General features: G+C 40.6%; 1 protein-coding gene across 1 annotated transcript in view; it reads left to right on the top strand.

Annotated features, from left to right (window-relative positions):
• The window catches only part of TRANK1 (tetratricopeptide repeat and ankyrin repeat containing 1), a 53,399-nt gene that overhangs the window by 11,379 nt on the left and 19,851 nt on the right, over window positions 1-22,169 (top strand). Inside the window, exons 2-13 of the mRNA XM_054191772.1 lie at window positions 232-366; window positions 1,997-2,120; window positions 3,491-3,641; window positions 4,611-4,729; window positions 5,805-5,888; window positions 9,409-9,547; window positions 10,118-10,249; window positions 12,400-12,567; window positions 15,284-15,442; window positions 15,816-16,067; window positions 16,941-17,117; window positions 18,700-21,579. Of these exons, the coding sequence (XP_054047747.1) occupies window positions 232-366; window positions 1,997-2,120; window positions 3,491-3,641; window positions 4,611-4,729; window positions 5,805-5,888; window positions 9,409-9,547; window positions 10,118-10,249; window positions 12,400-12,567; window positions 15,284-15,442; window positions 15,816-16,067; window positions 16,941-17,117; window positions 18,700-21,579 (4,520 nt within the window). The remainder of the gene's footprint in view (window positions 1-231; window positions 367-1,996; window positions 2,121-3,490; window positions 3,642-4,610; window positions 4,730-5,804; window positions 5,889-9,408; window positions 9,548-10,117; window positions 10,250-12,399; window positions 12,568-15,283; window positions 15,443-15,815; window positions 16,068-16,940; window positions 17,118-18,699; window positions 21,580-22,169) is intronic.

Genomic DNA, 22,169 nt, shown 5'->3' on the forward strand with positions numbered 1-22,169 from the left:
TAGCTGAGGTTGATTAAAAAATAAGTGGGAAGCTGAGGCATCAGCAGCAAAGATGAGGCTGTCACCTGAATTATATTTTACTATTCCAACTGCAGCAAACGAAAAAGATGTGCTCTTTTGTCCTCCTTTTGAAATATGCAAAAACTAAGGTGAAAATTTAAGTGGATTTTAGGAAAAGAAGCATCTCATAAAACAATGCCTTTGATTTTTTTTTTTTTTTCTCTTAATCAGCATGGATACCATGGAATATGCACAACTTATGCGACAAGCTGGGAACCAGGATTTTAAAAATGGAAATTACTCTTTAGCCATCAGAAAGTATGATCAAGCTCTCTATATGCTCAGCTGTTTAATACAATGGGTCCCGTAAGTATTCTTGAATTACAAGTTGTAAACCATATGACAAGTCTGAAATTTGTACAGTCCTACAGTTAACTCAGAACTGTATTTCCTGCCCTGACACCTGATTTCCTTGTATCTTTGGTCTCACTTTTTAGTGTACCAGTTGTATAATTAAAGAGGAATTGCTGTTCCTGACATATGTGTGGGAGATTAGTTAGTGACTAATCTGAATATTTTTATATAAGCATCAACTATAAATTAGTGTAATTAAAGCTCAAATTAATATTTCATAAACTGTGTTCATTTCTGTTCAGTAACTTCTGTCTCTTAGCTGAAAAGTTGTGGATTAATCTTGCTGTGATTCTGCCACGTACTGGTCATGTCTGTGGCCTTTTGTTACATGGGTCGTCCGATTATGTTTAAAATTATTCATGCAAGTTACCTTGTTATTTGGTCTCAGATTTGTTAAAAAGAATTTTTCAGCAGAAGACTTCTTTGGGTATTTCTTTCCAAATATTAAGTGCTTGTTCTCATCAGTTAACATCAGTTGCAAATGTTAATAATGATTAAATAGTTGAGTATTACGTTAACTATTAAATAGTTGTTACTACTGTGTATTAACACTGCTCTTGACCTAATTTGACACCAGCCATTAATTTAGCAATCTGATCTAGTTAAAGATGTCCCTGCTTACTGCAGGGGGGTTGGACTAGATGACCCTTAAAGGTCCCTTCCAACCCAACACATTCTATGATTCTATGATTAATTTATTTTGACTATTAGCCATTTCGACTAAGTAGTAAAATAAGTCTGGGGCGTATGCAGGGTGTAGGAGCGAGCGAGGACAGAGCTGAGCAGGCTGTTCCCGAGCATCTCCTTTCCCCTTGCCGTAGGTTGCCTCCTCAGGATTTGCTTGCATGCAAGAACATGCTCTGAACGTGTAATTGAAAGAACTTCCTTGACTCTAAATTAGTAGATAGGAATAAGATGAAGGATGCAGATCCGTGGCATGTACTATTTGTTTGATCAAAGGCAAGACAGGCTTTCCAGGCTCCCTGGTACCCCATGGACTGTAGTCCTGTAATTTGTGTGCAACTCTTTCCAGGAACTCTCTTGGATCCACCAGATGCGTTAAATACTTTAGTATATTCTGTTCTCTAAAACACATTTCTTTATTTCTTAGCTGGTGTAAATGCAGATAATTCTGTTTACTTCGTCAACTGGTGATACAGTAAAATGTGTTTAGGTTGGTTTTTGGTGATCAAAATGTGTTTAGCACATTTTCCATCTAGCAGCTTCCATTCCTGTGTCTGTTTTCTCCTGTTCTTGGCCGCTGGCTTTCACTGAGCCGTATCTAGGTGTGTCAAGATGGTCTAAACTCTTTCTGAATCCTCATACTGCGTTGTTCCAGTGGGTTGGCTTTCTGCTTCAGAAGAGACCAAGATATCACTAAGGGTATCATTTAGGATGTCACTAAGAGCTTTTTATAGCTGATGTTCAAATGATCTTTATTTTCTACAACTCCACTTTTGTCTCTGATTTTGTTAGGTGGGTGATACGTAGTTTTTTTTTTTTTTTTCTTGTTGCTATCTTTAAAGTACAATGCATCCTTTTTCAAGTGACTAAACAGTTACGCTAAAAACATGTTTTTAAGGTGTTCCAGGGACATAGCTGTGCTACACTGCAACAAATCAACTGCCTTGTACAACCTTGGTAAATGGACAGAAGCGGTGTTTTCAGCCTACCAGAGCTTACAGTGGGATCCGGAGTATGTTAAGGTATTCAGATGTTTAAGCTGGCAGTTTTTGCATGCCTTACTTTTTAAATCAAGTGTCAATATCTGCTTTTTATTGTGTTTTGGTTTTGAGGTGTGATAAGCAACTACAGCATAAAATTCCAGAATTGGTGTCTGACTCTGTACATGAGCGTCAGAATTACTGCTGTAATAGTACTTTTAAGAAAATGAAGCAGCCGTCTTTCGCACCAGGAGACGCGGTTCTTTCTGGATCCCAATAAGAGAGGCACCAATGCTCTCAAGACAGATAACTATTTTATTAATATCCCAGGCAAGGTGATAGCAAGTAATAAAATCTTATGTGCCCTTGTGATGCTGGAGACCCGGGGATGACGCAGCACTGGCCAGGCCTCTGGTCAGGCCACGGCGTGCGGCGCAGATCCCATCCGTGGTGAGGTTCACCAGCAATGGTCTCACGGTAGAGATTCAGCAGTCACTGAGAGCAGTCAGGTCTGGCATGGGGACGTTGCTTTGAAGGCTCCCTTGGGCAGCGTGCCCTAATATTCTTTACATGTTAATAAGCCTGCAGTTCCTGGGAACGGTGTGTGGTGATCAAGAGCATATTGTCTTTCCAGTGGACAGAACAATACGCTACACATACACTTGTGATTAAGTACACATTGACTCAAATACTTGCATGTTAGGATTAAGTAGCGGTTGTACAATATTTAAGATATGGAGGCATACACTTGCATTGATTCTTTTGCACAGTAGTCTTCTGGACCAACCGCTATGGTCTCCCAGACGCTTTAGTAGGAAATATTTGATTTAAATATGATAAAATTGCATGCAAATATCAATTCAACTTGCGCTATATTGCAGCGTGCCAGTTATCTGGTTTGAACAAATTGACCCCACTGTGACTCTGAGCCAGTACAACCTAGATCAGTGATGAATATAAATGTGTTCGGGTGCCGTTGGCTGAAGAATATATGCACTGTGGCAAATACTGCAAAATGCAGTGACGTGGGAACATAAATATATATTCTGGACCTTGTGACAAGAAAAAAATCCTGTCCAGAGGAGGTTAAAATATAGTTGCTAACAGTGTGCCTTTCATCCTGTAGTTATTTTCCAAGGTTGTATTCCAGGAATTATTACTCTTATTATCTGTGATGACATCAGTAGCGTATTGTGAATACTTATTGCACTTACTGTGAATATTATTGTGAATACTTATTGCAATACTTATTGCACTTTTTTTGGATCTGTGTGTAGGAAGCTGTAAAAATAGTACTACATGTCATTTTTATAGCATAAGTAGAGAATTTAGGAAAAAATGGTAACATTTTGTTTCGTAGTCTTTGAACATTTTCCCGACAATGGTCTTTTTTGTTCTCCTTTTTTTCCCAGGCTTATTACAGAGCTGGACACTCATTGATCATGTTGTCAAACTCTTATGAGGCGATTTCTATGTTTTATAAAGGTTTGATTCTCCTGAATGCGTCTGCAGATCGAACTCAAATCGCTGATTTTGTAGCAGGAATCTTCATAAGTGTCAACGGTAAATCAAATTAATAACTTAATTTTTCTAAGAGTCTTTCAGTAGTGATGATAACACAAGTTCTTGGTAGGGTGTCCTTTGTGAGATCATTCATTTGGTCCTTAGAGCCACAGATGTCGGAGGGTTATGAATGTGTTGAGTGGCCCAGTCGAAAGGATGTGGTGAACTTGGTCCACTTTGTATACAGCAGCTGCTAACGGTCCCAAAACACTGTGCAGGGGAGTGTGTTGCCTCACAAGAACATGTAAATTGTGGAATAGTTAGAAAAGGTTGAAATTTGGAGTCAGGGGGACAAGGTTGGAGATTTGGAGCTCCAGACCGCTAAAGCTTTAGTGGTTTTTGTCCATACCACTATGATTTTCTTTTAGCTAGGTAGGTATGAAAATAATTAGATAACTCAGCTTAAACTTGAGTTTACAGCACAGTGTATTCCAGCGTGGGGGACTTTCCCTGAGCTTGTAATGGGGCAGCAACAAAAAGAGGGAATTTGGCCTTTCTGTGGCATTGTGTAGGCTTTTTTTGAGCAATGTCCACCCTGTGTCTCCCTCCCTTCCCCTCAGGCTCTCCTCTTCTACTTGCTTTTTTGTCCAGTTCACAGACTTTGTCTGAGGAGGCCTGCAGGCATGCCAGGAGATTGCAGGTTGTCCCCCTGCTGCATTTACTTGAACTCATAGCCCCGGGTTAAGGACCTTGATTATCTTCAGCAGCGTCCGTAGCTGGGCTCACCCACAAGTGGAAAAACCGCCAGAAGGTTCATAATGTCTTGGGGCTTAGTGGTTTTTCTTGAGGGTAGGGATTAATTTTTTTTCCCCTTGTTTAATGAAGACTGGCCGCTGATAACAAGGTGCCATAGCAGTTGGGTGGCCAGTGCTAAAACTGTCGCTGTGCAATGAAGTGACTTAGTTGGAGACCCTCACTTTAAAAGCGCTGCGTATACTAAATCGTTTTCTTGTTTGCTTATCCTTGCAGATGAACGAGTCTTTCCATCAACTTTTCCCCCTGCATATGATTATATTTTCAGGGCGAGGTTTGATGCCCTGATTTGGCAAGCGGTGATAGAAAGACTGGCCCAGAAAGGGAAGTGGCGGGTGAGTCTATGGCTGCGGCGTGGTGGCCACTTATGTCTTACCTCATCAGGCTGAGCTCCCCTTGCCTTCACAGTCCAAAACAGTGGGTATTTATTGTTCCCTGCATCAAATGTCTGGAGTTTTTCAACAACTTGAAAAATACTTCTAGTGATAAATAATTTCTGAAATTAATTTCTTGAAGGGATACAATGAACTTGAAATCCCGCTGGTGTCTTGCTGTTGTCTCTGTTATCATTACGGTGCTGTCAAGAGTCATTTGTCTTGAAAGAAATTAGAGGGGAAAAAAATACATATTTGTGTGTTTTTTATATAAGGGAGACCTTGTATTTTATAAGGGAGACCATATAGCAGCCTTCCAGTACCTAAAGGGAGCCTACAGGAATGATGAGGAGGGACTCTCTATCAGGGAGTGGAGCAATAGGTTGAGGGGTAACAGTTTTAGATTTAGATAAGGGTAACAGGGTAGACTTAGATTAGATATTAGGAAGAAATTCTTTACTGTGAGGGTGGTGAGAAACTGGAACAGGTTGTCCACAGAAGCTGTGGATGCCTCATCCCTAGAGGTGATCAAGACCAGGCTGGATGGGGCTTTGAGCAACCTGATCTAGTGGTAGATGACATCCGTAGTTCTTCCCTTGTCCTCTGGCAAAACTAGGTGGGTTTTCAAGAAGCAAGGTAAAATTTTGGGGGAAACTGAGAAAACGGAAAAAGATGCATTTCTTGCTTTCTGCTCAGGATGTTGTTGTAGCTGGGGAATCTCATCCTCATGAATGTAAAGCTTCATTCCTAAAGCAAAGGGTCACTTCCAAGGTGTATTGAAGAGGCTCTTAGGGCCTCACCTTTCTACGTGGTTTTTATTTCTGAGGAAAATTTCATCAGTCATAGCTTCCCACAGTCCACTGTATATTACATTAATTCAGTTGATAAATGGAGATTCAGTATTCTGTTATGATCTTAAAGAAAGATCTGAAATGTTGTCAGCCCTTGTTTGCTTTCCTACAAGATCTGATGAGGCAGTAAAAAGCAAAGTTTCTAAGTGTGCGTGTAAGATCACTTAATGCGGTTTTTTTTCCAGTCTTGTCTGTTGTTGTTGTCTGAGAAGAAAGCATTGCCCACCAATCTCAGAGTCAACCAGTTATCACTGAGGAGTCTCTTTGAGGTAAAGTAGCATCCTTTTTTTTTTTTTCTTTTCTTTTTTTTCTTGTGTCTGTTTCTTTTCTTCCTCTCCACTTTAGTGAGAGATTTTCCATCTTGTATGCAAGGCTGAAACAGATCAAAGGAAAATAAAATGGAAAATAATACATGGACTTTGTATCAGATTATATTAAATCATCTATTTTGTCCCTTTTTGTTTGAACATTAAAAAATCCTTAATTTGCATAACTTCTGTATGTAATTTAATGTTTCCGTTAATTTGATCAAAAGAAATCGTCTTCCTGTCAAGTGCAGTAAGTTATTCATGTCATGCTTGGAACCTGAGAATTCAGTGCTGAAAAATATCTGACATCAGTTAAGCTGGATATGTTTTCCAACCAGAACAGTTTATGATATCCGTGGGATAGGGTATTATTATACTTACTGTTATACATGCCAGCCTGTCTCTGTACTGCTTCATGGTGCTGAGTATGATTACAGGGAGTTGATCTGGGTACAGTGCTGGCATTTTCCCTTCCCTCAAAGCCCCAAATTTTTGGTAGGTTGCTTTATACCTACCAACTGAAGGTATAAAGAAGTAAAGGTAAAGTTGTTCAGCAACTGCTGAACTTTCTCCGTAAAGACTTTGACGCTTTCTAAATGACTTAGAGGATTTTGGCAAGGTGGATGCATGTAGCTATAGACATGCTTTCCGATGCCTTTGACTGAGGTGATGGCATCTGTAGACAGCAGGATTTGATCTTAATGTTGCTCTTCTGAAACTTGGTCTTTTCTTTATCTTGTGATTCCTCACGTTCTGCAGCATTTGGGAGCCTCCAAAGCTTTCTATGTTGGCAGGATAAAAAAAATCTTCCAGCTGTCAGAAGCTGCCATGCTGACACGCACTTTGCTGCTGGCTGGCCATGCCGGCCTGGTGTGCCTGCAGACCCAGAAGCTCAGCCAACATGAGAACTAGGTGGCCTTGTAGGGCTTGCTGCTCCTTGCCCCTGCTTTTGTGCATGGATATCCCACCAAAATGCTTTGAATGTGTGAAAGGGTGTGCAACCATTGCTTCTGACCCCTCGGGAGCCAGGCTGTAGCTGGAGACCAACTGCGAGCCAGGAGCTGCTGGTAGTTCCGCCAGCTCTGCCGCTCGGGAACAGCCGGTGTCCGTAGCTGCAACATACCAGCTTTCTACAGGCATCTCACAGTGTACAGTGTACATGTATTCTCATGCAGCGGATGCCCAGCCTTTTTCAGTTGCAGTTACGTGAAGCATTTCTTATGGACCATGAAAAAATTCCTTTCTGTATGCACTTTTTTTTGTTTTATTCTTCCATTTCCTTGTGTGTGTAAGTTAATTAACTATAGTTCTGCTGCACGTAACCTACTTTTTAAAAGGCACGGTTACACATTCATAGAGAAATTCCATTAGGCTTTATGCTGAAGTATACTAGATTTCTTAGAGCACTGTGGTTTTCCTGATGGAAGCTTTAGATGTTAACTGTAGGCTACATAGTACATTTGCTTGGCATTTACTGGCTGGAAAATTAGCAGTTTAGGGCATATTGATGGAATATACCAGAATGTGCCCTTTGGCTGTTACAGCGCTTGTGGTACTTTTGTCAATAATAATTTAAAGTTGGGGCTTTTTCCATAAACACGTTTCAGTTAGGTGCCTGACAGAGTGAGCGGGAGTAATTCTGGGAAGGGGAAGGGGAGGAGAGGGAAAAGGAAGGGGAAGGCAAAGGAAATAAATGGACATCTATTCATAGGCTTGCTTATAGTGATAGCAGAAGAATGAGTGGATGAGAGTACACACAAGCGTGTCTTGGTTAGCTATCATGAGGCAGGTACGCTATGTTGGTGCCAGCGGGGTAGCCCGTATGGGACTTAGCTACGCTCCATCATCCCTTCTGTGTTTGCTGAGTTTTTTGTGGGAATGGAGGGTCAGGGTTCGGTCCTGGATCAGCCAGCCCCGTGGCCAGGCAGCAGCAGGGCTGTGGTGGGGACAAGGCATGAGAGCCTTGGATTAAAGCAGCTCTCAAGCGAAGGTGCCATGGTTCTCAGCTCTTAGCAGCACCCTGGCCTGGAGCACAGCAGCAAAACAGTCCTGCAAGGGGTGAACATGCTCCTCACACTGACAGTAAAGCGTGGCAGTGCACTAGAAGACACATATAGGGTGTCTTAACAAAAAAAAAAAATCCTTCCTAGGCAAACAAATCAAAAGGCCTCATTGAGAGAGGAGGATAAAAGTGGGTTGCCTTTGCAAAATAGTATGTCCTTTGTTGCTGGATTGGCCACCAAGTCCTGGCTGTTCTAGTGGCTTTGTTGTACATGTGGAAGACTCGAAAGAATCAAGATGAAAGATCCCTAAGCACTGCTTCTCTTTTGCAAAAATCAGAAAATGTGGCTTTCTGACAACTCAGACTTCCCCTGCTGCCACTACATAATCCCTGTAATTTGTTGTATTTTGATTTGGTAACTGTGCGCAAACAGTAACTCTTGCCAGTCAAAATTTGGCATGAGGTGTTAGAAAAAAAGATTTATTTGTGGATGTTGGAAGCATGTGTGAAGACTGCTATTTAAAAAGATGACTGGCACAAATGGAGAAATTATGTCTGAACGCTGTTTCCGAGCTCCCCCTCATGTCCTGATCCTTCTGGCATATTGTCTCAATTTCTGTCTGAGCTTCCTCTGCCCACCTCCAGAGTTCCCCATATTGCTGTACCCCTTGTAGACTTGTGCTTCATGTTCATCAAAGTCCTTGCTGGAACATCCTTTTTCAGTTCAGCCGCCTTCTGCTCGGGCTGTGTGCTTTCAGTCTTGGTCTGTAAACTTCCCTGTAAATTGCGTACTTTTATCAGATCACCTTCTAGGAATTTATCTCACCAAAAATCTGTCTTCTAAGGCTGAATGCCTTTTCTTTGCGTGAGCAGTCATTATGATTGTTGTCTTAACAATGTCAGGTGCTTCCTGAGCCGGATAAGAATCGGGTTTTGCCCAGCTTTCCAGCCATGGGGCTCCTGAGCTGTAAAAGGACTGGTTACCCGAGTTCCCTAAACCTCTTTCCCCCAGTTTCTAATTCCCTTTTCCTAATTTCAAGTGTTTCTCCAGCCTTCTCTTGCTTTGGGGTAACCGCCTGCATAAGCTGCCTCATCCAAGCTTAAAAGGCACAATATCTGGTTACAGCGATGTTTGCACTGTGATACAGTGACATTTAATAGACAGGTGTGAGGCAGAAAGTTGCAGTCAGTTACAGGACGAAACAGAAATACTATAAAATAGACTTCAGATTCAGTACTTTTCAGAGCAGGACAAGATTCTTTTAAGATTCATGAACATCTCTAGGAGAAATGTATTTGTTATGAGCTTGTACTGAAATTGTTACATATATAATAAATGTTTAATTTTACATTGGATATGGTGTGATTGTTATTGTTCCGCTGTTTCTTGTCATAAAAACCATGGAAATAGGATTGAAAAAGAAATGCCTTTTGTTTCTATGTGAAATATTGTGTTGTAATTGTTCTCTTTGTTATCAGACTTCTGAGTTGTATGGGCATGGCGAGAAGATGCAAGAAGTCGCGGAGTTAGTCAAGTGGCTAATTTCCCTTGGGGCGAAAGTTGAAACCATTGGAGTGTATCTGCTTCATGCTGTTATCAGACTGTGCATCAAAGCAAGTGAGTGGCATCCGCAACTAAGATAAAACAATGGTGGCCTTCATCAGAGAACTGACATCTAGAGCTTTTTTGATATATTTTTCAAAAAAAAACAACTAGGGAGATCAGATCATCTAGGTATAACCTTGCATGTGCGAATAAGGCACTTTTTAAAAAATGTTGTAAACCCTCTTTGATCATCTGTGCCTGTTACTGGTACAAACTTAATATGGTTGTTCTTTTCCATGGTTTGAAGCAAGAATGTGGTTGATGTGAGTCTTTCAGAACCTGAATAGATCTACTTTGACGAAAATATAGTATTTTATCCTGCAGCTTCAGTGTGGAGCAACAGTTTCTGTATGTGCTGAAGAGTCGTGAGTCAACCCCAGAGTTTTATGACGTCCCCCACAATGGCGCTGGCTCTTAACTTTGATTTCGTTTACGTATTTCTTCCCTCTCCTACTCCCCGTGTTCAAGAAAAGGTTTCATACAGATGCATATTGCCACTCCATAGGGTTAAAAACCAGGATCTGTTTCTGATGTATCTCTGTTTAACATTTATAACAAGTGGGGTTTTTTTCATCGTTTCAGGAAAGAACCATCTCTTCAGGTGGTTGCTGGCTCAGAGGCCAGACTTGAAGGATAGGATCAACCAGCGAGACAGAGATGGATGCACCCTCCTGCATATTGTGGCATCTTCCAGTGAATATTCCCAGAAACGCAGTAAGTACAATTCTTTTTTTTTTTTTGCGTGTGTGTGGTGTTTTGTTTCCAAATCGAAAAAATGAATAATGGAGGAAAATTTCAGACCCTGCTGTTTACTATTTCGTACTAAGGAAGAAAATGAGGAAGTCCTTTTATCTGAATGTGGACTTCGTAATGGTAACTAATAATTTCAACATTTCAACAATTCCCTTTTAAAATTGTATACCTGATTTGTGACCAGTTTCTTTGCTCTTTGGTTTGACTGGTTATGATTTCCCCACAAGTGTGCTGCAGTTTTCAGAATCATAGAAGTTATCTTCTGAAGTTTGATGTGCCCTTAAAATCCTATTAGACCACCTGGAGACCTATCCTTTTCTTTTAAATAGGTGAAGGTGTAAAACCTAAGTAGCAGTGTACCTTGGCAGAGGAGGAAAATGAAATGCTTTCCTTTGTATTTTCTGTGGTATTTCTTTAATGTTGACTGAGCTTGGCTTTTTTCTTGTATTTCTTATTCTGCCCACCGGGTGGCAACAAGAAATAAGCGTCAATGCCAAGATAACACCAGACTTTAAGCTCATTAAAAGTGATGACATTCTGGTGGTTCTCGTTAATAATACGAATGAAATGCACACAGCCTATATCTAAATAATTTCATTTTCTGGAAAGGTGTGACGTGTCTTTTGCAGAAGGTCCATCTGTTGCTAAATGATTCCCATTTCCAGAAGAGACTGTGTGTGTATATATATTTATTTTTTTATTAAAGTTTATTTATTTATAATTACATTTATATAGTATATGTGTTATATACAGAGTATATATTTTTATATGTGTTTGTTTCATAGAATCATAGAATGGTTTGGGTTGGAAGGGACCATCTAGTTCAACCCCCCTGCCCTGGACAGGGACACCTCCCACTAGCCCAGGCTGCTCAAAGCCTCATCCAGCCTGGCCTTGAACACTTCCAGGGATGGGGCATCCACAACTTCCCTGGGCAAAGAGAAGTTATATTTATATTTATCTAGCATCAGTATTATCTATAGAGTATATATTTATATATTTATTGGAGTTTATTTATTTATATAGTATGTATATATTATATAGAGATTATGTTTATAAATATTTAGATAAAAATAAACCCTTGCACCCATTATCAAAAAATAATCCCTAAAATAGCTTGAATGATAAGGCTTTGACAAAGACACTTGTGTTAGCCTGCATCATTTTACCCTCGTCTAGGTTTTGCTGTGTGGTGTGGTGGCGTGCCCGGGGGAAGCGTGGTGGTCTGACGCTTATTTGGTCGCCATTGCTCAGTCGTCTTCTTGCTGGTTTGGTGCTCCTGCTCTCTCCCAGCTGCTCTGAGGGCATGGCTTATAGCCAATGTGCCTCTCTGAAGCAAGAGGAGTACAGACAGCTGGTTGCAGGGCTGTAAAGTTTCCCCTGGTAGTGCAGTGTGACATGCTAAGAGAGGAGCATGTAATCTTCCAGGATATTAGGTACTGTGTCAAGACTTTAAATCACCATTATATTTATTCTGTTTATTATCTGTAATAATTACTGTGAAATGCTATAGAGGTTAGTAGTTTCTGCTGAAAGCAATAGTACCTGCCCTTAATCAAACTGGACATCTTTGTTATAAGGCTTGTTACCAAGAAAATCATGTTTTGTGTTATGTAGGAAAGAAACTCGGTGCCTAGTTGTGTATATTCGTGCCTGAATATGTGAAATATTCTGGTTTATTGAGTCACTTTCCAAACAGTAGCAAAATCCCTTGGTTTGGTTTGGTTTGGCTTGGTTTTTTTATATACAGGGCAGTTTGCCTAGATCCTGGAGAACAGGGTTGGGACGTAAGGGAGGAGGTGAATTCCACATACTGCCTCTGGCCAGTGAGATGCTCATGAGGCACGCAGTCACTTTGTGTTTCTGTGCCCTCGTTTCCCAATTAATGATAATGAAGATGGAATTTTATTTTTTTTGAAGGGGTTTCTTTTGGGGAAAAATACCTAACAGTACCTCATTCTTCTGACACTGGAAAAATTTAGATTTTTTTTTTTAAGTTAAAATTATGCTAGAAATTGTGCCAGGATTTAAAAATACAAAGGAAAACAGAACAAAGCCCTTGAAAAATGAGAATTGTTCTTCCTCTCATGTTTATTCATGTAATGTTTTAGGCCAAACAGAAGATGTGATCATGCTCCTGAATTTTGGGGTTGATCCCACCGTTCCAGATGCACGGTCAAGATACGTCGTAGATATCTTGAAAAAGAACAAGAACTTTGATGCTGTAAAAGCAGTCAGCAATCACATTGAGAAACACACTTCCTCTGAGAAACGGACAGGTACTACATGGACTATGTGCTTTTTCCATTTTAAAATTTTATCCTTTCAATATAAAATTGTTGTATTGGTAATTGGTAATAGGAGGTGGGTTTTATGTAACTTTTCCTATGAGTTGTCACCCTGATCAGTGAATGATGAACATTTTGTCCTTGCCTGAAGGTGAATGATGTCCAACTGATCTTCTTGGTATATCAGGCAATAAGTAACAAGTTACTATAAGCCACTGAGGTTTTTTTCTCTTAACGTGAGGCTCCCCCCATCGTAGAAACTGCTTCTTTTTGGTGCTTTTTCAGTTTTAATCTTTTACCTTCACTTCAGTTTTTGGAAAATGAAACATTTTGTTGAAGTATTGGTGGCATATTTAAAATGCTTTTAATAAAAAAAAAATATTGACAGAAAAATGGGAAGCTCTGAAATGATGAAAATGTGAGTGAAAAGTTGATGACATTTTTAAAAACAAAATAACATTTTAGTAAGAGCTCTTTGTTCACAAAGTTTTAGCCATCTTTGATCTGTGTCAGTGATATGCAACTAAAATTCTTCTACTACTTGGAAAATTTTAACCTCTGCACATAGTAGCAGAGCAGACTATCAGACAAAAACTTTGAGAGCCTCTCATAACCAAAGCGGGGGAGCTAAAATATAGTTACACTCTTGGAGTATGGGGAAATTTCAAGGAATGTTTTAAAAGTGATTAATGATATTTCTAGGCAGTTTGCAAAGCACCTGTTGTCATGCAGAAAGACACAAATCTTAATTGTCCCAGTGCTAATATGAGATTTCATGAATGGGGGTGATAAACTGGTTTCCAGTCTTCTTTTTTATAATAGCCTGTCAGTTCTGAAAAGGATTCTGACTTGTCTGGTTTTTTATAATTTTCCATTCTGGAAACTAACGTACCAAGTGTGATTGCCCAAATAATGGGAATTTGCTCTTTCACGCTTATAAACGAGAATGAGAAAATGTACAAAGTGTACGATACCACCCCAGTGTGACAGTATTGAGACTGGATAACCCTTATATAGTTTCTTGTCTGCCCTAACAAATGGATCAAGCCTGAGCTGCCTGGACTGCAGTATGGTCGAGAGGTGCTAGCTGGGGCAGGAGATGGGGAGCTGCCTACCCTCAGGACTGGAGGGTCTCTGCAGGATGCACCTTCTTGGCAGGAAGTTGCTACAGCGTGGTTGCTACTTACGTCCTAGCTCAGAAAGAAACTGCAGTGGGCCACAGACATTTCCAGTAGAGGATCCAGTCGTAGGAGGCCATTCGGAGAAGCCCTTGTGAGTATCCACATGAGAACTGACGGATTGGCCGGTTAGGCAAGATGTTCCTGCAGGACTTTGAGGTTCAGAAATGAGGAGGTAGATCCTGCAGCTGATCTTTTCAAGCCATGGCTTAGACTGCTGTTTAAAAATAAGTCCCAAGCGTGGATGCCGTTCATCTTGAAAGCATTTCTTCAGTACGGCCTTTCTCAGATGGCTTGGTGCCTGATGTGCTTGTTTTCCCTGGCACTAACCAACCTGAACTTTAAGGTAACACCTCTATTAGCAATATAGGTCCTATAGGTATTAGCCCAAAGCAAACCTTTTGAAACTGCGCAGATGGAGCAAAAGACTGCACAGGCAGTTCAAAGTTGGCAAAAAGCAAAGTTTTTAGACTGCATCTCTGTGTTCAGGTGTGTATTGCATCTAGGTTTACTGGAAAGCATTGGGTTTCACTGCACTTGCATCTTATGGCTCCTGGCAAGCAGATTCCCACAGTTTGTCTTTCTTTACTGTAGAGATCTCTGCTCTGGAGAAGGTCTTAGCCCAGCGGTTCTCAGTTAGAAGGTTAACACCAATCCCCCTCTGGTGGTAATTGTGTTGGTTGGTGTTCCGGGTAGCCCAGCCTGTCTTTTGTGGTCAGTTTTTTTTTTTTTGTTTGTTTGTTTGTTTTGACAATGCACAGCCCCCAAGAGTTTTCTAGGCTTAGTGCAAAGTGAGAGGCTGGAGAATAAGCCACTGCTTTACAGGGAACAGCCTGAGGTTAGTCCTCATTGCTTAAAAGACGACCAACCTTGTCTGTCTCTTTGTCCTAAGGGATAAAGCTAGTGTTTTGTTTTGTCTTTGACGTACTTGAATTCCTCAAAGCTTTTAGAAAAGTCAGGCTAAGTCTTTCAGTTTTCCTTTAAGGGCATTTATTAGGACATAATTTATAATCTGGCATTGCCCATTACCTAAGTATCTCTTAAACTCATAGGTATGATTTTGGTGTGGTAGGGTTTTTTCTGTGGTGTTTTTTTTTTTTTTTCTTTTAAGAGGACAAGTTATTTTATGGCTGTATTTCTTAAATGCCACTGAGGAATCATACAAGCTCAGGACACCTGATTCAAACTGTGCTGAAAACATTACCGGTTTCAGTCATCTACTCTAAAAATTCTGAACCACGATATCACTGCGAGGCAGCAGTGTCCTGCCTGCACGCAGATCAACTTGGGAACTATTACAATTTTCAGCTTAGCGTATTATGGTAAGGAGTGTATTCGATGAGTGTATCAAATATCCTTTGGGATATGAAGTCCATCACAGGACTGGCTTTGGTAGTGAGAGTTTCAGCCATCTGATTTGAACCTGCCACTGCACATTTCTCAGAGCCCTGAGATGCAACGTATTGCAGTCCTGCCCTGAAAACATGCCAGCAGGGAACTGGGTTTTCAATTTCTGTAATGTTTTGCAGGGGAGAATGAAAGCAGAGACACAGCTGATACAGATTCTCTCCTGGATGTTCTTGAACAGTTTGTCCAGTTCTACAAAGTCGAAAATGGAGCACATCATAAAAATGTATTGAAGGAAGATGCAGTTAAGCAATTTCTGAAACTGCTGTCTTCTCTGAAAGGTACAGCAAGTTCCCATTTCTCCTCTTCACAAAACTTAATCGTCGTGAAAAATGTGGTTAATGCTAACATACAGGTTTTGCTCTTTTACCCTTCTTTCCTTTCCCTGTTTCTGCAGCTGATATTACTGGAGCAGTGCGCTTTTACTTATTTTAATGTTGTGTTTTGCACTTAGAACCACCAGAACATGCACAAAATTTCAGTGTGATGAATCAAAATGTTCAAACTTATTTGGCTGTCAGCATCAGGACAAAAGGATGCAAGCGTTGCGTTTTGCCGTTCTGTAATTAGTTCATTATTCTGAAATTAATTGACAGTGAGATCGATTTTTATTACGTGGTTTAAGTGAGTTATGCTGTCTTGACTGTCTTGCAGAAATCCCTGAAGGGGTGGTTTGCAACATCTCCCCTGCCTGTGCTAGCAGCTTCATAAAGCAGTTGCTGGAGAAGCAACTGTGGCATAAAGTTTTGCTGCTGCTAACAGGGAAAGCCAGTGGGGAAGAGCCGTCAGGTGGAGGACTCTTCAAAAACTGCAGTCTTTCAGACGTTGACATCAGCAGCGTTATCCAATGGTGTGACAAATCGGATAAGCAAGTGAACCTCATAAGATGCTTGATTGAACGAGGAGGTGAGAAACTATGCAATATTATTGTCTTGTTGTAGATCTGCTATTTTACTTGGCATGTTTGGAGCACCATAGTTCAGAAATACCAATGCATGTGTTTTGTGGCTATGTATAAGTGCAGCAGCTTGTTGGGAGTGCGGTCCATTGGCTGCATGCACTGCATGCGACATCGGGAAGCTAGTAAGGCTACATGGGATGGAAGATGTTTTTCAAATGAAATTTGGCTGTCAGGCTTGGTAAAAGGTAAAAGACCAAAGATTATTGTTGCTCATTTGCTTGTAGTTTCTTTGTTTTTTTTAATTTCTCTGTCTTCAGTCACAATATTATCCTGATTTCATAGAAACTGTAAGCCACAGTCTTTGCGTTCAGTCTGTTGTTATAAGTAATTGACTACTTCAGTGATTTCAAAGGCATGACCAGATGTCTGTCTTTTTTTAGCTAGTGTGGACATCATTGTTTTTCTCGTTTTGCAGGAGATTACTCCTAGGGTTACCCTGCATTTTTCATTTCATCTTATAACTTGATTTTAGCTATAAACTATGGACACACAGTCCTGCTGCAGCCTTGTGAGTGCCAGAGGTACAAGGAGGCTTATTGTTTCAGTCAGTGACTGCCTTGAAGAAAATATATTCTGGATTTTCTGTCTTCCTATCACAACAGGAGGATTGGTTGCTGAGCTTAATAGGAGATCAGAGGACATTCTGAAGATTTTCTTAGCCAATAACACTTTAACAGTTACATGTAAAAAGCTGACAAAAAAAAATATGTTGCCTGCTCAGTAACCAGTATGCACCTTCATCTGTTTAGAACTTTCTGTAGTTTGCAGATCTGACGTATCGGATTTAACCCCTGATATTTCCATGTCCTTCACACCAGCTCTGCCGGATGGAACTGGAACCAACTCTGAAACACCACTGCAAATGTGCCTCAAAAAGAATTATTTTGAACTGGTATATTTGCTGCTGACCAAAGGTGCAGATCCTCGAAACGTCTCCGTTGCACAAGGAGATACTCCTTTGCATGCTGCGGTTTCCATCTACTTAAATAACAGAGGTAAGGCTTTGGCGTGCCCTGGCCTAGGGGACACAAGGGGCTCTAGCAAATGTGCACTGGTTGTTTTCAAAGCAACTGGTGAAAACATCCCCGTTTCTTACCTGTCCAGCCTGCTGCCCCTTCTGCTGCTGTCTACTGATGTGATAGCAGCAGGTCAGGATGTTTGACTGTGTCTCAGCCCCAAAGTTTGCAGGCCAGAGGATACGCACCCGTCTTTGTTTAGCTGATGTGTTCTGCTTTGTGGTTGCAGTGGCTGGGACTATGAGGAGAGTCAATGGCAGCTCAAGTGACCAGGGGGAATCAAGCAGTTGTAATGTCTCCATCAGTTACTGTTTTGTGGACGTATTCTTGTTTAATCAAGCTGATTTAGAAAGGAAGGCTCCTCTCTGAAACCCTGTAAAATGTGCACTAGGTGGGAATGAAGTAAACGGGGAGGATCTAGGAAGAAACAAAGGTAAAGGCAGAGCAATGGCAGCAGACGTTGAAGGAAATCCTGCAGTGACATCTGAAGTCCGTTTCCCAGTTTTTGTTCAGTTGTAAATCAAGCAAAGTTTTGTTCAGAGAATTGAGTGAGAGAATTGTAAGGCTTACATTTTTATATAAGAAATTAAGATAAACTATCAAATTAAGCCCCCAAGTCAGGTTTGATTTTAAATTAAGAAAAAATGCATTTTTGAGTTGAAGGATTAAAATAATTAAAAATACTGATTTTATTCATTTTTAAAGCACAAAAATTCTATTTAATACCTTTAGAGAGATTAAAAGCATAGATACTGCCGGTTGTAAATTTTAAATCAAAAGATTAAGAAGTCCAATGCCAATATCTTGTCTTAAGTATTTTTCACTGTGTAGAGTTTTTGAGGTGGAATTTCTTTACAATTATTTTGGTGCGTCACTATTTAACAGTTAGGAAAAGAAATGTTTCGCGTATATTATCTGGCTTAAATCACATATGTTACCTGGATTAAATGTAGAAAGCTGTAGAACATTTCTTTTCTTTTTTTTTTTTTCTACCAGGGGGGTATTGGACTAATCTTATTTTGTAGGAAATTGCTTTAGGGACCTCAGATACCAGGAAATAATTGGGATTTGCCACAGATGGTTTTAGTGAACCAAAGTTATCTGCAGCAGATTACTTCAGTGTGGCATATTAAAGTGAACCAAATGACCCCAGATCAGTACCCAGAGCTGCTGCATGCCCAAATGACCAGAGTCACCAGCCTGTCCTGGATAGCAGTCAGGGCTGATGTTGGAACAGGAGCAAATGTGTCTGCACCCAGAGGTTAAAAAAGGCATGAAATTGACTGATGCTACAGGAACAGTTGCAGCACTAGGGACTTCTAAAGCTTTGCTGCTGTTGTATTGTTCTCCCTGAATGTTAGAAAAGCTCATTTTTGAGCCATTTCAAATAAGTGTGTTTTACAAATATGAAATGTAGGTATTTTTTTTTCTTTTGAAAGCAAATTGATTTTCATTTAATAGCTGCAGAAAAAAAAAGTAGTAAAAATTGTTGGCCTACTAAAGTAGCCTTGTAAAGCAAGTGATTTTTTTTTTTTAATTGTATTTGTTCTCTTGCTTTCAGATGCTACTGGTTTAAAGATCCTGAACTATCTACTTGATCTCTTTGCTTCAAGACCTTCTGACTTCCCATATCTTAATCCAAACATACAAGATGAGAATGGAAATACAGTGATGCATGTTGTTTTTCGGAGAGGATTTTCAAAACAGGCTAAGAGAATAACGGAGTCAATGGCGAAATTTGATGTTAATTTTAATATAAAAAACAAATCAGGAAGAGACGTGAGGCATAGAATTAAGAAAAATGACCCACTGCTACTTGCCTGGAATAATGCTGCACTGGAGAAAAAGAAGTACCGGCAGGATACAGCAGGGCAGTCGGTTAAAACATCTAAGCCCATTCAGGCCTCTGAGATTTCACAGCCAAAGAGCACAGGGCGTTCTTCATCTGGGTCCTCATTAAAGGCACCATCTGGCAACGCAGCACATAATGATTTAAAAACTCCTTGTTCTGTAAAGACAAAAAAAGGTCAGTTGGCGAAGCAGGAAACAGAAAGAATAAATAGCCCCTTAACACTGCAGGAAAGTCTAGTGCAGGCAATCACAGCTCTAATTCAGCAATTGAAATTGGGTGACGCTCTGAGAAAGGATCTTCCTCTGGTACAAAAGCCATCTTCAGCCCAGACTAATTTGGAAGAGGGAGGAAATGCGTCCTCACAACCTTGTGGAAGCATAGCTTATCCTGAAAGAAAAGGGGATGACTGGGAGAAAAAGAAGAGAGCAGAGGAATTCAGTATGGCCCTGCCTAATAGAGAGAAGGAAGAACCAGAGGAAGAGAAGGGGAAGATTCTGGATATCGAGGCATATGTGCAGGAGTTTGATAACATGACCTGGGAAATAGAGTGCGCTCCTGAAATGCTGAAGACGCTGGGCAGCAAAGCCGTGCCTCATTATCTGAAAACTAAAACTATAATGGCAATTAAGCAGCTTGGCAATGGGGAATGGACTAGGGGCCTTCGGAAGCCACTAAAACACTTGAAAGCTGATATCCAGCTGTATGAAGCTAAGTTGGACAAAGGTGCAAGAATGCTATGGGAACTTGCGATTGACTTTTCTCCTCGTTGCAGCGAGAGTGCGGAAAAGATTATGGAGACAGAACAGACAAAAAGTCTTCCAGAAAAATCTGGTAGAGTTTATACGGAAATAATCAGAATTTGGGCCATTGTTCTCGATCACTGCAAGCTGAACCGTGTCTTAGATAATATATGTATTTCCTACAATCGTGGTTTATCCTGCATCTTGAGGAAAAAGCTCAAGGGCATAAACGAAGGGCATCAGAACCACAATCTGTCAACAGAGAAGCGTGTTCCACGTTGTTACGTTGAAGACCTAGAGGCAGAAAAATCCAAAGAACATACCATACCTGAGTATTTCCCTCCAGCCAGTGCAGCAGAATTAGAATACAATATAATGAAATTTCACAGCTTCAGTACTAACATGGCACTTAACATTATAAATGATGTACATTCTTCTGTTGAATACCCTTTCCGAGTTGGGGAGTTGGAGTACGCAGTAATTGATCTCAATCCAAAGCCCATGGAACCAATCATTTTAATTGGGCGAAGCGGGACAGGGAAGACGACTTGCTGCTTGTATAGGCTTTGGAAGAAATTTTATTCATACTGGGAAAAATCCACCTTGGCAAATGCTCCTCTGCTGGCGAGGCAAACATGGCAGCAAAGACAGTGCAGTGAGGTTGAAAAAGCTAGGTTAGAGGAGGAAGAGAGTGAGCTAAAACAGGACAGTGACGATTCGAGTGAGGAGCAGGTGGACGACGAGCAAGAGCAGGACAGCGAGAATGAAAAGGTTCCCGTGGGCACAGCTAGTGCAGAAACGAATTCATGTCATGACCACGAAGAAGACCAAATGCGTAGTGCAGAAGCATCAAACAGGCTGGAGCACCTGCACCAAATCTTCGTGACAAAAAACCCTGTCTTGTGCCAAGAAGTTCAGAAGAATTTCGTTGAACTTAGCAAGTCTTCCAAGATAACCAGTCACTTCAAGCCGCTGGAGCCAAACGTTCACAAGCTACAAGACATTAAAGATGAAAATTTTCCGCTGTTTGTCACCTCCAAGCAGTTGTTGCTATTACTGGATGCATCCATGCCTGACCCATTCTTTCTGAGAAATGAAGATGGAAGCCTTAAAAGAATCATTGTTGGTTGGAGTCCTCAGGAAGACTTGGTTGTACCAAATTGGCAAGATGAGGATGAAGAAGGTAATGTTGAAGCAGAACATGGTGATCATGAAGGAGCTGCAGATGCATACTCTAGGGAAAGTGATCCTCGGACTTTTGTGACTTATGATGTATTTGCAAATGAAATATGGCCAAAAATGATAAAAGGTAAAAGCTTGTACAATCCAGCACTGGTTTGGAAAGAAATAAAATCATTTCTGAAAGGCTCTTTTGAGGCACTCAGTTGCTTTGGAGGTAAACTTACTGAGGAGCAGTACAAAAAGCTAGGCCGAAAGAGATCACCGAACTTCACAGAAGACAGGAGTGAAATCTATCACCTCTTTTGTCTTTATCAGCAGATACGATCACAGAGAGGTTACTTCGATGAAGAAGATTTGCTGTATAATTTATCTCAAAGGCTCTCAAAGCTCAGGGAGCTGCCATGGTCCATCCATGAGTTTTATGGTGATGAGATACAGGATTTCACCCAAGCTGAGCTAGCACTGTTAATGAAATGCATCAATGACCCTAATGCCATGTTTCTAACTGGTGACACTGCCCAGAGCATAATGAAAGGAGTTGCTTTTCGTTTTAGTGATCTGAGGTCACTGTTTCATTATGCGAGCAAGAACTCCATGAACAAGAAGCAACGTGTTAGAAAACCAAAAAGGATCTATCAGTTGTACCAGAACTACAGGTCCCATTCAGGTAGAGTAACAATTTTATTTATGATCTGAACCTGTGCTCTTCAGATGTCACTAATGATTCATGTTTTCTACTGGCCAATTCAAAGCATCTTTAAGCAGCCTGTTTTTTTAAGAGATCAGATGGTCAGCTTTTTCTGACATGCAAATTTTGTATTTTGACATCTCAACTGGAAAACCAAGAATGAATGTTTTTAAAATTGTAATTTTTTGAACACTCATGCTTACTGCATGTTTTGACTTTATTTGTTTGAAGGAAAACTTAACAAATAATCATACCCATTCCTGTCATCCCGACCCCAAATTGCTAGACTTTGCAGCACTGCTGTGCTGCTTCTGCTCTTCTTATTTGTTTCTCTTTTATGACCTTCATTTTGTGAGGGCTCTGCTGAGCCTTTGTAGCATGCTTTCTCATCTTTACAGGCCCAAAAATGAGGTCCACTCAAAATGGCAGAAACATACAGTGGACCTTACAGCTTCTCTCTTCTCTGACTAGTGTTTTTGTTATGATATTTCTTGATTTCAAAATTCTAATAAAGTCTTTTAAAAAAGTGTGTTTGCGAAAGAGTATGAGACAGTCATACTGATGTTTAA

This window comes from Rissa tridactyla, chromosome 2 (genome assembly GCF_028500815.1).
Source record: "Rissa tridactyla isolate bRisTri1 chromosome 2, bRisTri1.patW.cur.20221130, whole genome shotgun sequence".
Lineage (NCBI taxonomy): Eukaryota > Metazoa > Chordata > Aves > Charadriiformes > Laridae > Rissa > Rissa tridactyla.